The 13,016-nt window shown below is 45.7% G+C and overlaps 2 protein-coding genes across 2 annotated transcripts in view; both read right to left on the bottom strand.

Moving 5' to 3' along the window:
- Nucleotides 1-7,829, bottom strand: part of LOC115079657 (proline-rich receptor-like protein kinase PERK8) — a 110,683-nt gene extending 102,854 nt beyond the window's left edge. The window contains exons 1-2 of the mRNA XM_029583384.1: nucleotides 7,824-7,829; nucleotides 581-647 (exon numbers count right to left, since the gene is read on the bottom strand). The gene's annotated coding sequence lies outside the window, so the exon portion shown is untranslated. The remainder of the gene's footprint in view (nucleotides 1-580; nucleotides 648-7,823) is intronic.
- Nucleotides 1-13,016, bottom strand: part of LOC115073656 (carbonic anhydrase 9-like) — a 226,135-nt gene that overhangs the window by 2,675 nt on the left and 210,444 nt on the right. Inside the window, exon 7 of the mRNA XM_029572254.1 lies at nucleotides 581-647. Within this exon, the coding sequence (XP_029428114.1) occupies nucleotides 581-647 (67 nt within the window). The remainder of the gene's footprint in view (nucleotides 1-580; nucleotides 648-13,016) is intronic.

A 13,016-nucleotide genomic window follows, 5' to 3' on the forward strand; every position in this document is an offset into this window, starting at 1 on the left:
GTCTGCAAGGCTCGTTTTGGGGTCCTTGACAGATTTTACTTGACTATTATGCTTTACATTTTTCTGAAGTTTTCCTTATTTCCTTCCAATAATTTGGATGTCACAATCTGGTAATTAGAATTTCTGTTGGTTATTTATTTCTTGGATATTTTCTTGTCTCTATAATTGTGTTTTCCTATGATTTGCTTGTAAATCCTATCTAAATGACCAAAAATGTGTATATGCCAACTTTCCTGATTGCAAATCAAACCGAAGCGGTTGCCAGTAAATTAAACGCTCACAGGAGCCCCCTCTTCCTCTCTGCTGCTTCCACATGCCTCATCTCCTATCTTGTCCCCAGATGCCCCTCAGGATCCCCTCACTTCCTACCTGCTTCCTGCTCATTCCCAAGAGGATCCCTGTCCTCTGTTTGCTGCCCTACATCTTGTGTCCCTTAAGAACCCCTTCCACTCTCTTTTTCGCCCACATGGCCACCAGTATCTCCAGCTCCTCACGACGGCCCACGATAGCCTGCCCTCTTTCACAATGGCCGCCACAGGAATGAGATTTTTTTTTTTGTAAAACAGCGGTGAACGCTCACCTTCATTGATGACCTGAGGGAAATAATTCAGCAGGTACTCATAGGTCGGATTCTCCTCCAGTCCAGCCTGCAACAGAAAGCAACAGTTACACCATGCTGGGGACAGATGGACAGACCCACAAATTGTTTTGGACAAAGGAACCCACAGTGTGCTCAGGACGTATGGACAGGCAGCGTGGAAGTACCAGTTCCCGAGTATCCCCTGGCTTTAGAGAGATCTGGGATCCAGTGCTGGGGTGGTGGGGAGGGCATAAGCCTTGCATGACTTATGGGAGTGGGATGGAAAGGATCCGCCAAGAGTCCATCAACGGCTCACGCCAGGACAAGGAGCAGCTCCTCTTTGCCTCCATTTTCCAGGTGCACCTGCGGGGTTATTCTACCGCAACTGATGAAAATCTGTGATGGACGTCCCATGTCCATAGGTGCAGGCCGTGTAGCCACTGACTGCGATCTTCTTGGACCCAGGTTTCCCTGTTTCACACTCTCGTTTTTCCTTTGGGTAAAGCTGAAAATGTATGTTGAGGGACTGCTGAGGTAGTGGCTTAAAAAATAATAAATGAAGCCATAAGGCAAAATATCTAGGCCAGCATAGGAGGGGAGACATAAAATTGTAGCCAGAGACTGGGAACACATTCGTACAGTAGCTCAGAGGAAGCAAGACGTAAGGGGCTCACGAGGTACTGCACGTGCTCCATACACTCTGTAAAGATGGCAGTTTGCTCACTGTAAAAGGTGATTTCTGTAGATAGCAGGATGAATTAGCCATGATATGTGGGTGACATCATCTGGCAGCTCTGAACGTACCTGTCTTTCCAAACTAATAGATCTTTTATCTCTACTGAGCATGTGTGGGAGCTCCCACATGAGTGTTGCCTTGTGAGCCTCCTCAATTTATATCATAGCTACAAACAGCTAGGAAGTCAACTCTCCAGGGCGGCGGATGGGCATCTCATGGCGAATTCATCCTGCGATCTATGGAAAACACTGTTTACGGTAAGCAAACTTGCTTTTTCCATTGATAAGTAGGCTGAATGGAGAGCCCCAAGCTGAGAGTTGCAGAAGAGCGTTATTGAAAAGCAACTCCGACTCCATCATGCACAGTAGACCACTGTGAGAGTAGGTTATGTAACATTGCCTGTCCAAAGTTAATGTCAACTTATGAAACATTGTTCAGAAACAGAAATATAGAAATGACGGCTGAAAAGGACCAAATGGTCTATCCAGTCTGCCCAGCAAGCTTAAGATAGTAACTGCCAGTATGTGCAGATTACTCCCAGATTTCTCTTAAGGGTAGTAACTGTTACTCTGTGCAGTTATCCCCAAACATTATGATACCCATAAAAATGAAAAGTCTAGAAAAAGGAGAAGATTTGAACACTGCAGTCTCTGCCAGCTGCGTTGCACAAATCAAGTCCCTTACATCGCTTATAAGAACTAAAATTCTTTAGTGATGTCAAATTTACAATGAATCTCTCTGAATGTGTCTGTAACATCACCCTCCTAACCCCAACCCACCCCGATTCAACGTGCCCCTCACCAGTGGTACCTATATATATAGAGTGTCAGAGTGACCCTATCCGGAAATGCCCTCTCTCTCTGTCTCTGTGTCTCTCTCTCTCTCTGTCTCTCTCTCTCTCTCTCTCTCTCCCTCTCTCATTCTCAGAAATCCTGTGCCTCATGAGGACCTGTAGCAAAGTCATGCAGGTAATATATGCGTCTTTCCTTTGCAAAATGTGTGGTTATGCGTGCCAGTCTTGGCCACACCCCCAGAATGCCCACGCCCTGCTTCCTTATTCTGGATGTGTGTCCTTCCCGGCTTCTTAACATTTGCGTATGTGGCTGTCTTTGCATGAGCAACGCTTTTAAATCTAGCTCTAAGCGGGGAGCATCTGCTAAGTATAGTAACTGCTGCACCAGCAAGTTTCTCCCTGCGTACTTTTCTCATTTCCGTCCTCTGGCCTTTAGGGATCTCCACAGTGTTTCTCTCATGTCCCTTTAAATTCTTTGGCTGTTCTGGTCTTCACCACCTCCTCCAGAAAGGGCGTTCCAGGCATCCACCACCCTCTCCATGAAGAAATATTCCCTGACTTTGGTTTTGAGTCGTCCCTCCTGGAGTTTCATTTCATGACCCCTAGTTCTACTGTTTTCTTTTCAACAGAAAAGGTTTGAAGTTTTTGCATCATGAAAACCTTTCAGGTATCTGAAGCTCTGTATCTTATCTCCCCTGCACCTCCTCTCCTCCAGGGGGTACATATTCAGATCCTTCTGCCTCTCCTGATAAGTCTTCCGATGCTGACACCACATCATTAAACCTTTCAGGTATCTGAAGCTCTGTATCTTATCTCCCCTGCACCTCCTCTCCTCCAGGGGGTTTACATATTCAGATCCTTCTGCCTCTCCTGATAAGTCTTCCGATGCTGACACCACATCATGAAAACCTTTACAGGTATCTGAAGCTCTGTATTCATATCTCCCCTGCACCTCCTCTCCTCCAGGGGGTGAACATATTCAGATCCTTCTGCCTCTCCTGATAAGTCTTCCGATGCTGACACCACATCATTAAACCTTTCAGGTATCTGAAGCTCTGTATCATCTCCCCTGCACCTCCTCTCCTCCAGGGTGAACATATTCAGATCCTTCTGCCTCTCCTGATAAGTCTTCCGATGCTGACACCACATCATTAAACCTTTCAGGTATCTGAAGCTCTGTATCTTATCTCCCCTGCACCTCCTCTCCTCCAGGCTGTACATATTCAGATCCTTCTGCCTCTCCTGACAAGTCTTCCGATGCTGACACCACATCATTAAAACCTTTCAGGTATCTGAAGCTCTGTATCTTATCTCCCCTGCACCTCCTCTCCTCCAGGCTGTACATATTCAGATCCTTCTGCCTCTCCTGACAAGTCTTCCGATGCTGACACCACATCATTAAAACCTTTCAGGTATCTGAAGCTCTGTATCTTATCTCCCCTGCACCTCCTCTCCTCCAGGGGGTACATATTCAGATCCTTCTGCCTCTCCTGACAAGTCTTCCAGTGCTGACACCACATCATTAAACCTTTCAGGTATCTGAAGCTCTGTATCCTATCTCCCCTGCACCTCCTCTCTTCCAGGGTTATACATATTCAGATCCTTCAGCCTCTCCTCATAAGTCTTCTGATGCTGACACCACATCATTAAAACCTTTCAGGTATCTGAAGCTCTGTATCATATCTCCCCTGCACCTCCTCTCCTCCAGGGTGTACATATTCAGATCCTTCTGCCTCTCCTGATAAGTCTTCCAGTGCTGACACCACATCATTAAAACCTTTCTCTGTATCTTATCTCCCCTGCACCTCCTCTCCTCCAGGCTGTACATATTCAGATCCTTCTGCCTCTCCTGACAAGTCTTCCGATGCTGACACCACATGCTGACACCTCGGGCTCCCTACTTCATCTATCAAACCATTACAGATGCTCCAAAATGCTGCGGCAAGAATCCTGACTAATACCAACAGAGGAACACACATCACTCCCATACTACAGAACCTGCACTGGCTGCCAATCAAATATAGAATATTACACAAGGCTCTCACTATAATCCACAAAGTCATTCACAACCAACAACAACTAGACCTCCAGATTCCCCTTAAATTATACTCATCAGACAGACCGATTCGAGAAGCATATAAAGGCACCCTGCAACCCCCTACAACAAAATCTACTCGCCTATCATCTACCAAAGAACGAACCTTCTCTACAGCTGGCCCAGCCATCTGGAACAAGATGCCCACAGAACTCAGATTAGAACCATGCCCGTTTACCTTCCGCAAAAAACTTAAGACATGGCTCTTCATCCAGGCCTTCACTTAACCTACAGTTCCAGCAATTCCTCACTAATTCAGACACTGACTCCTACCTAAACTCTCTGACAAGTGTAGCCTATACACTTATGCCTCGTCTCATCATATTATTGTATATCTAATTTGTTCAGTTATGCCTTCTATCGCTCCGGCTATCCTAGCCCTCCAGGTTAATACCCCCTTGTTAATTAACTTTCATTTCTTGTTATATGGTTGACTTTGTTTTTCCCCTCATGTTATCTGTAAACCGATCTGATATGAATTTTCTTTCATGAAGGTCGGTATATAAAAATGTTAAATAAATAAATAAATAAAATCATTAAAACCTTTCAGGTATCTGAAGCTCTGTATCTTATCTCCCCTGCACCTCCTCTCCTCCAGGGGTTACATATTCAGATCCTTCTGCCTCTCCTGACAAGTCTTCCGATGCTGACACCACATCATTAAACCTTTCTCTGTATCTTATCTCCCCTGCACCTCCTCTCCTCCAGGCTGTACATATTCAGATCCTTCTGCCTCTCCTGACAAGTCTTCCGATGCTGACACCACATCATTAAAACCTTTCAGGTATCTGAAGCTCTGTATCTTATCTCCCCTGCACCTCCTCTCCTCCAGGGTGAACATATTCAGATCCTTCTGCCTCTCCTGATAAGTCTTCCGATGCTGACACCACATCATTAAAACCTTTCAGGGTATCTGAAGCTCTGTATCTTATCTCCCCTGGCACCTCCTCTCCTCCAGGGGGTACATATTCAGATCCTTCTGCCTCTCCTGATAAGTCTCTTCCGATGCTGACACCACATCATTAAAACCTTTCAGGTATCTGAAGCTCTGTATCTTATCTCCCCTGCACCTCCTCTCCTCCAGGCTGTACATATTCAGATCCTTCTGCCTCTCCTGATAAGTCTTCCGATGCTGACACCACATCATGAAAACCTTTCAGGTATCTGAAGCTCTGTATCATATCTCCCCTGCACCTCCTCTCCTCCAGGGTGAACATATTCAGATCCTTCTGCCTCTCCTGATAAGTCTTCTGATGCTGACACCACATCATTAAAACCTTTCAGGTATCTGAAGCTCTGTATCTTATCTCCCTGCACCTCCTCTCCTCCAGGGGGTACATATTCAGATCCTTCTGCCTCTCCTGACAAGTCTTCCGATGCTGACACCACATCATGAAAACCTTTCAGGTATCTGAAGCTCTGTATCTTATCTCCCCTGCACCTCCTCTCCTCCAGGGTGAACATATTCAGATCCTTCTGCCTCTCCTCATAAGTCTTCCAGTGCTGACCCCTCACCATTTTGGTTGCCCTTCCCTGGGCCACCTCCGTCCTATCTCTATCCTTTTGAGATACGGGCTCCAGTACTGAACACATTACTACTCCAGGTGAGGCCTCACCAAGGACCTGTATGAAGGCATCACCACCTCCGTTTTCCTAATGGTTATTTCTCTTTCGATGCAGCTCAGCATTCTTCTAACTTTAGCTATTGCTCTGTCACATTGTTTCGCCATCTTGGATCACAGACACTATTAATCGGCTACTGCCCAGGAGGGAAGGGTTAGGTCGGCCGTCATAGTTGGTGATTCGATTATTAGGAATGTAGATAGCTGGGTGGCTGGTGGGCTTGAGGATCGCCTGGTAACTTGCCTACCTGGTGCGAAGGTGGCAGACATCACTCGTCACCTAGATAGGATTATAGACAGTGCTGGGCAGGAGCCGGCTGTCATGGTACACGTGGGCACCAACGACATAGGAAAATGTGGGAGGGAGGTTCTGGAAGCCAAATGTAGGCTCTTAGGTAGAAAGATTAAATCCAGAACCTCCAGGGTGGCATTCTCTGAAATGCTCCCTGTTCCACGCGCAGGTCACCAGAGGCAGGCAGAGCTCCGGAGTCTCAATGCATGGGATGTAGACGATGGTGCAAAGGAAGAGGGATTCAGTTTTGTTAGGAACTGGGGAACCCCCGCTGCAGAATATCCTGACATTACCTCTATAAAAGCCCCCAGCACTGCCAGCCCCCAGTATAGCCTGACATTACCTCTATAAAGCCCCCAGCACTGCCAGCCCCCAGGTATAGCCTGACATTACCTCTATAAAAGCCCCAAGCACTGCCAACCCCCAGTATAGCCTGAACATTACCTCTATAAAAGCCCCCAGCACTGCCGCCACCCCCCGCCCCAGTATAGCCTGACTTACCTCTATAAAAGCCCCCAGCACTGCCAGCCCCCAGGTATGCCTGACATTACCTCTATAAAAGCCCCCAGCAACTGCCAGCCCCCAGTATAGCCTGACATTACCTCTATAAAAGCCCCCAGCACTGCCAGCCCCCAGTATATCGCCTGACATTACCTCTATAAAAGCCCCCAGCACTGCCAGCCCCCAGTATACCCCGGCATTACCTCTATAAAAGCCCCAGCACTGCCCAGCCCGGCCAGTATAGCCTGACATTACCTACCTCTATAAAAGCCCCAGCACTGCCAGCCCCCCGCCCCAGTATAGCCTGACATTACCTCTATAAAAGCCCCAGCACTGCCAGCCCCCGCCCCAGTAACCATACCCCGACATTACCTCTATAAAAGCCCCCCAGCATCTGCCAGCCCCCGCCTCAGTATAACCCCGACATTACCTCTATAAAAGCCCCCAGCACTGCCAGCCCCCAGGTATAACCTGACATTACCTCTATAAAAGCCCCCAGCACTGCCAGCCCCCCGTCCCAGTATACCCTGACATTACCTCTATAAAAGCCCCCAGCACTGCCAGCCCCCAGTATAGCCTGACATTACCTCTATAAAAGCCCCCAGCACTGCCAGCCCCCAGGTATAGCCTGACATTACCTCTATAAAGCCCCCAGCACTGCCAGCCCCCAGTATAAGCCTGACATTACCTCTATAAAAGCCCCAGCAATGCCAGCCCCCAGTATAGCCTGACATACCTCTATAAAAGCCCCCAGCACTGCCAGCCCCCAGTATAGCCTGACATTACCTCTATAAAAGCCCCCAGCACTGCCAGCCCCCAGTATAGCCTGACATTACCCTCTATAAAAGCCCCAGAACTGCCAGCCCCCATATACCCCGACATTACCTCTATAAAAGGCCCCAGCACTGCCAGCCCCCAGTATAGCCTGACATTACCTCTATAAAAGCCCCAGCACTGCCAGCCCCCCGCCCCAGTATAGCCTGACATTACCTCTATAAAAGCCCCAGCACTGCCAGCCCCCTGCCCCAGTATACCCCGACATTACCTCTATAAAAGCCCCCAGCACTGCCAGCCCCCGCCCCAGTATACCCCTACATTACCTCTATAAAGCCCCCAGCACTGCCAGCCCCCAGGTATAGCCTGACATTACCTCTATAAAAGCCCCCAGCACTGCAGCCCCCGTCCCAGTATACCCTGACATTACCTCTATAAAAGCCCCCAGCACTGCCAGCCCCCCGTCCCAGTATACCCTGACATTACCACTCTATAAATGCTCCCAGCACTGCCAACCCTCCAGGTTGCATCATGGCCTCTTTGATGCTGCTGTAGTTTGTGGAATAATGAACAACATGAATCTGTAATAAGAGCAGAAATAAAATCAGATAAAACATACAACAGGTAAGATCTTTGCTCTCTTGGGCAATTGTTTTAAAATAGTATTAGTTTAAGATTTTCCGTTGCAAGAGCAATATGGAGACAGCACATAATAAAATAACTCATGTAAATGCTAAGGGAAGACCACTGTCCCTTAATGCTCGAGTAAGGGGAGTAACCACATCCTTTACTCAGAAATACCACAGTAAAGTCAACGACCACAAATGAAGAACCATAACCTAAATTAGAGAAATACTACAAAATGATACCCCAACACCATGAGAGAGAGACCCCTATCCTAACACTAGATAAACACTACAGAATGATACCCCAACACCATGAGAGAGTGACCCCTATCCTAATACTAGATAAACACTACAGAATGATTCCCCAACACCATGAGAGAGAGACCCCTATCCTAACACTAAATAAACACTGCAGAATGATACCCCAACACCATGAGAGAGAGACCCCTATCCTAACACTAGATAAACACTACAGAATGATACCCCAACACCATGAGACAGTGACCCCTATCCTAACACTAGATAAACACTACAGAATGATACCCCAACACCATGAGAGAGAGACCCCTATCCTAACACTAGATAAACACTACAGAATGATACCCCAACATATGAGACAGTGACCCCTATCCTAACACTAGATAAACACTACATAATGGTACCCCAACATATGAGACAGTGACCCCTATCCTAACACTAGATAAACACTACAGAATGACACACTAAACACTACAGAATGATACCCCAACATATGAGACAGTGACCCCTATCCTAACACTAGACAAGCACTACAGAATGATACCCCAACACATGAGACAGTGACCCCTATCCTAACACTAGATAAACACTACAGAATGATATCCCAATACCATGAGAGAGTGACCCCTATCCTAACACTAGATAAACACTACAGAATGATACCCCCCACACCATGAGAGAGAGACCCCCTATCCTAACACTAGATAAACACTACAGAATGATACTCCAACATATGAGACAGTGACCCCTATCCTAACACTAGATAAACACTACAGAATGATACCCCAACATATGAGACAGTGACCCCTATCCTAACACTAGATAAACACTACAGAATGACACACTAAACACTACAGAATGATACCCCAACATATGAGACAGTGACCCCTATCCTAACACTAGATAAGCACTACAGAATGATACCCCAACACATGAGAGAGTAACCCCTATCCTAACACTAGATAAACACTACAGAATTATACCCCAACACCATGAGAGAGAGACATCTAGCCTAATCCTAGATAAACACTACAGAATGATACCCCAAAACCATGAGAGTATGACCCCTATCCTAACACTAGATAAACACTACAGAATGATACCCCAACACCATGAGAGAGTGACCCCTATCCTAACACTAGATAAACACTACAGAATGATACCCCAACACCATGAGAGAGTGACCCCTATCCTAACACTATAACACTACAGAATGATACCCCAACACCATGAGAGAGTGACCCCTACCCTAACACTAGATAAACACTACAGAATGATACCCCAACACCATGAGAGAGTGACCCCTATCCTAACACTAGATAAACACTACAGAATGATACCCCAACACCATGAGAGAGTGACCCCTATCCTAACACTAGATAAACACTACAGAATGATACCCCAACACCATGAGAGAGACCCCTAGCCTAACCCTAGATAAACACTACAGAATGATTTCCCAACACCATGAGAGAGTGACCCCCTATCCTAACACTAGATAAACACTACAGAATTTATACCCCAACACCATGAGAGAGAGACCCCTATCCTAACACTAGATAAACACTACAGAATGATTTCCCAACACATGAGAGAGTGACCCCTTATTCTAACACTAGATAAACACTACCAGAATATACCCCAACACCATGAGAGAGTGACCCCTATCCTAACACTAGATAAACACTACAGAATCATACCCCAACACCATGAGAGAGTGACCCCTATCCTAACACTAGATAAGCACTACAGAATGATATCCCAACACCATGAGAGAGAGACCCCTATCCTAACACTAAATAAACACTACAGAATGATACCCCAACACCATGAGAGTGACCCCTATCCTAACACTAGATAAGCACTACAGAATCATACCCCAACACCATGAGAGAGAGACCCCTATCCTAACACTAGATAAACACTACAGAATGATACCCCCAACACGAGAGAGTGACCCCTATCTGTAGATAACACTACAGAATGATTCCCCAACATATGAGCAGTGACCCCTATCCTAACACTAGATAAACACTACAGAATGATACCCCAACACCATGAGAGAGTGACCCCTATCCTAACACAAGATAAACACTACAGAATGATACCCCAACACCATGAGAGAGACATCTAGCCTATCACTAGATAAACACTACAGAATGATACCCCAACACCATGAAAGAGACCCCTAGCCTAACACTAGATAAACACTACAGAATGATACCCCAACACCATGAGAGAGACATCTAGCCTATCACTAGATAAACACTACAGAATGATACCCCAACACCATGAAAGAGACCCCTAGCCTAACACTAGATAAACACTACAGAATGATACCCCACACATCAGGAGAGTGAGACCCATATCCTAACACTAGATAAACACTACAGAATGATACCCCAACACCATGAGAGAGATACCCCTATCATAACACTAGATAAAACACTACAGAATGATATCCCAACACCATGAGAGAGGTGCCCAGAGCTCTATTGTAGGCATGACTTATGATAAAGAGCTGTGAAGACGCAGCAATACACTTTTTGACATATCACGCAAGAAGCTATTATTCTTGCACCCCTAAGCTTTTTAAATGTTTGAACATAAGTAGCTTTTTAATTACTAATAAGTATTCTATAGCATTTTTACTTCAGTTTTGAGCTTTGTTTTTGCCTCACAGGTAAATGCTGCAGAAATAGAGATATTAGACAGAAGTGCTGTACAAGCTGAAAATTTACTAAGGCCACAGTTTTACAGAAGTTATGTTTAGACACACCAAGGTCATGCTGCCACTTCAGGCCCATAAATAGCATTTGTATTTGAAGCGAGAGTGAATTTAAATACAGAGTGAGGGGGGAATTATATAGAGCCATTTGGATTAATTATGTAGAATAAAAGGGCAATCATAGAAATATTTTAAATTGTGTAACCTAGATTAGTGGTTGGAAATGTACAAGTGTAAATCCTGTAGAATGACTTATTATCAGTAAAATCATTTGAGAGTTTAATAGTGTATCTAGCGAGGCACTCTGCCTGACTCTCTCCATGAGGTATGCCATATTTATATGATTTACAATTTAATAAATAATACATTTTTCTCCATAGCTGTTGGCTTTAAGCATTTATTTATTGATCCATATCACCAGGAAGGAGTGACCCCTACTCTAAAACTAGATAAACACTACAGAAATAGATCCTAACACTACAAGGGCATGACCCCTACTCTAACAAAAGATAAACACTACATAATGATATCCCAGTGCACATCTAATGGGATGTATGCAGGAGAGAGTTACTGGTGCTCATCTCATGGGGTGAATGCAGGAAAGTGTTACCCGATGTACATCTCGTGGGGTGTATGCAGAAAACTATTACCCAGTGCACACCTCGTGGCGAGCGTGCAGGAGAGTGTCACCAGGTGCACATCTCATGGGGATTATGGAGGAGAGTGCTCCTGGGGGCACATCTCATGGGGTATATGCAGGAAATTGTTACCGGGTGCACATCTCGTAGGATGTATGCGGGTGAGTGTTACCTGGTGCACATTTATTTATTTATTTAGAAGTTTTTATATACCGATGAACGTTGGAAACATCTCATCGGTTCACATTAAATGAAAATCAGCTACAATCGCTTTACAGTGAAACAGTGAACATGCAAAAATACAGACAGAGTAGAATTGAACGATTTACAAATTATAAGGCATAAAGTATAAAATATGTAGCTTAAAAATATGACTATTTACAAGATTGTCGTGGAGGTCAGAGGGGGGAGGTGTGCTGTTCAGAGTATGCTTGTTTGAAGAGGCTGGTTTTCAGGTTGTGTTTACATTTTTTTGGGCATGATTCTTGACGTAGTGAGGGGGGAGTTTGTTCCAAAGGGCGGGCGCAGCTAAGGATAGTGCCCGAGCTTTGGTGGAGCTGAGCTTAGAGTCTTTGGGGGATGGAATATGCAGTGTTGCTCTGTGTTGCTGTCTTGTAGGTCTGTTTGTGTTGTGAAAAGTGAGGTGTTCCTCGAGCCAGTGCATATTTGGGTTGTGGAGGGCTTTGTGGACGAGAGTGAGAGATTTGTACGTTATTCTAGGAGTGACTGGGAGCCAATGCAGGTGTTTCAGTACAGGGGTGATGTGGTCGCGTTTGTGGGTATTAGTTAGGATCCGGGCAGCAGCATTTTGGAGTAATTGAAGTGGTTGCAGCGTGCTTTTGGGTAGTCCTAGGAGCAGAGCGTTACAGTAGTCAATTTTGGATAGAATGAAGGCCTGTAGAATGGTGCGGAAGTCACTAAGGTATAGAAGGGATTTCAGTTTTTTGAGTGAGTGAAGTTTGAAGTAACAGGCTTTGATTGTGTTATTAATGAATTTTTTGAAGGTGAAGTGGTTATCGATGGTGATGCCGAGGCTCCGCACATGTTGGGTGGAGGCAGTGGTGAAGAAGGGGGAGTTTGACTGAAGGGTTGGGGAAATGCTTTGGGGTGCAATGTAGAGAAGCTCTGTTTTGGCAGTGTTTGAGTGCAAGGAAGTTGCTTGTCTGGAGAGTGTTAATGACCGATAGGGTGGAGATCCAGGTCTCTGTGGCTTTGTGAAGTGTGTCATGTACAGGTATAAGGATTTGCACATCGTCAGCATAGATGAAGTGCGGGAGGCCTAGCTTGGATAGAAGGTTACAGAGGGGGAGGAGATAAATGTTGAATAAAGTGGAGGAGAGGGAAGAGCCTTGTGGAACACCTTGTGGAAGGGG

The sequence above is a fragment of the Rhinatrema bivittatum genome, chromosome 1 (assembly GCF_901001135.1).
Source record: "Rhinatrema bivittatum chromosome 1, aRhiBiv1.1, whole genome shotgun sequence".
Lineage (NCBI taxonomy): Eukaryota > Metazoa > Chordata > Amphibia > Gymnophiona > Rhinatrematidae > Rhinatrema > Rhinatrema bivittatum.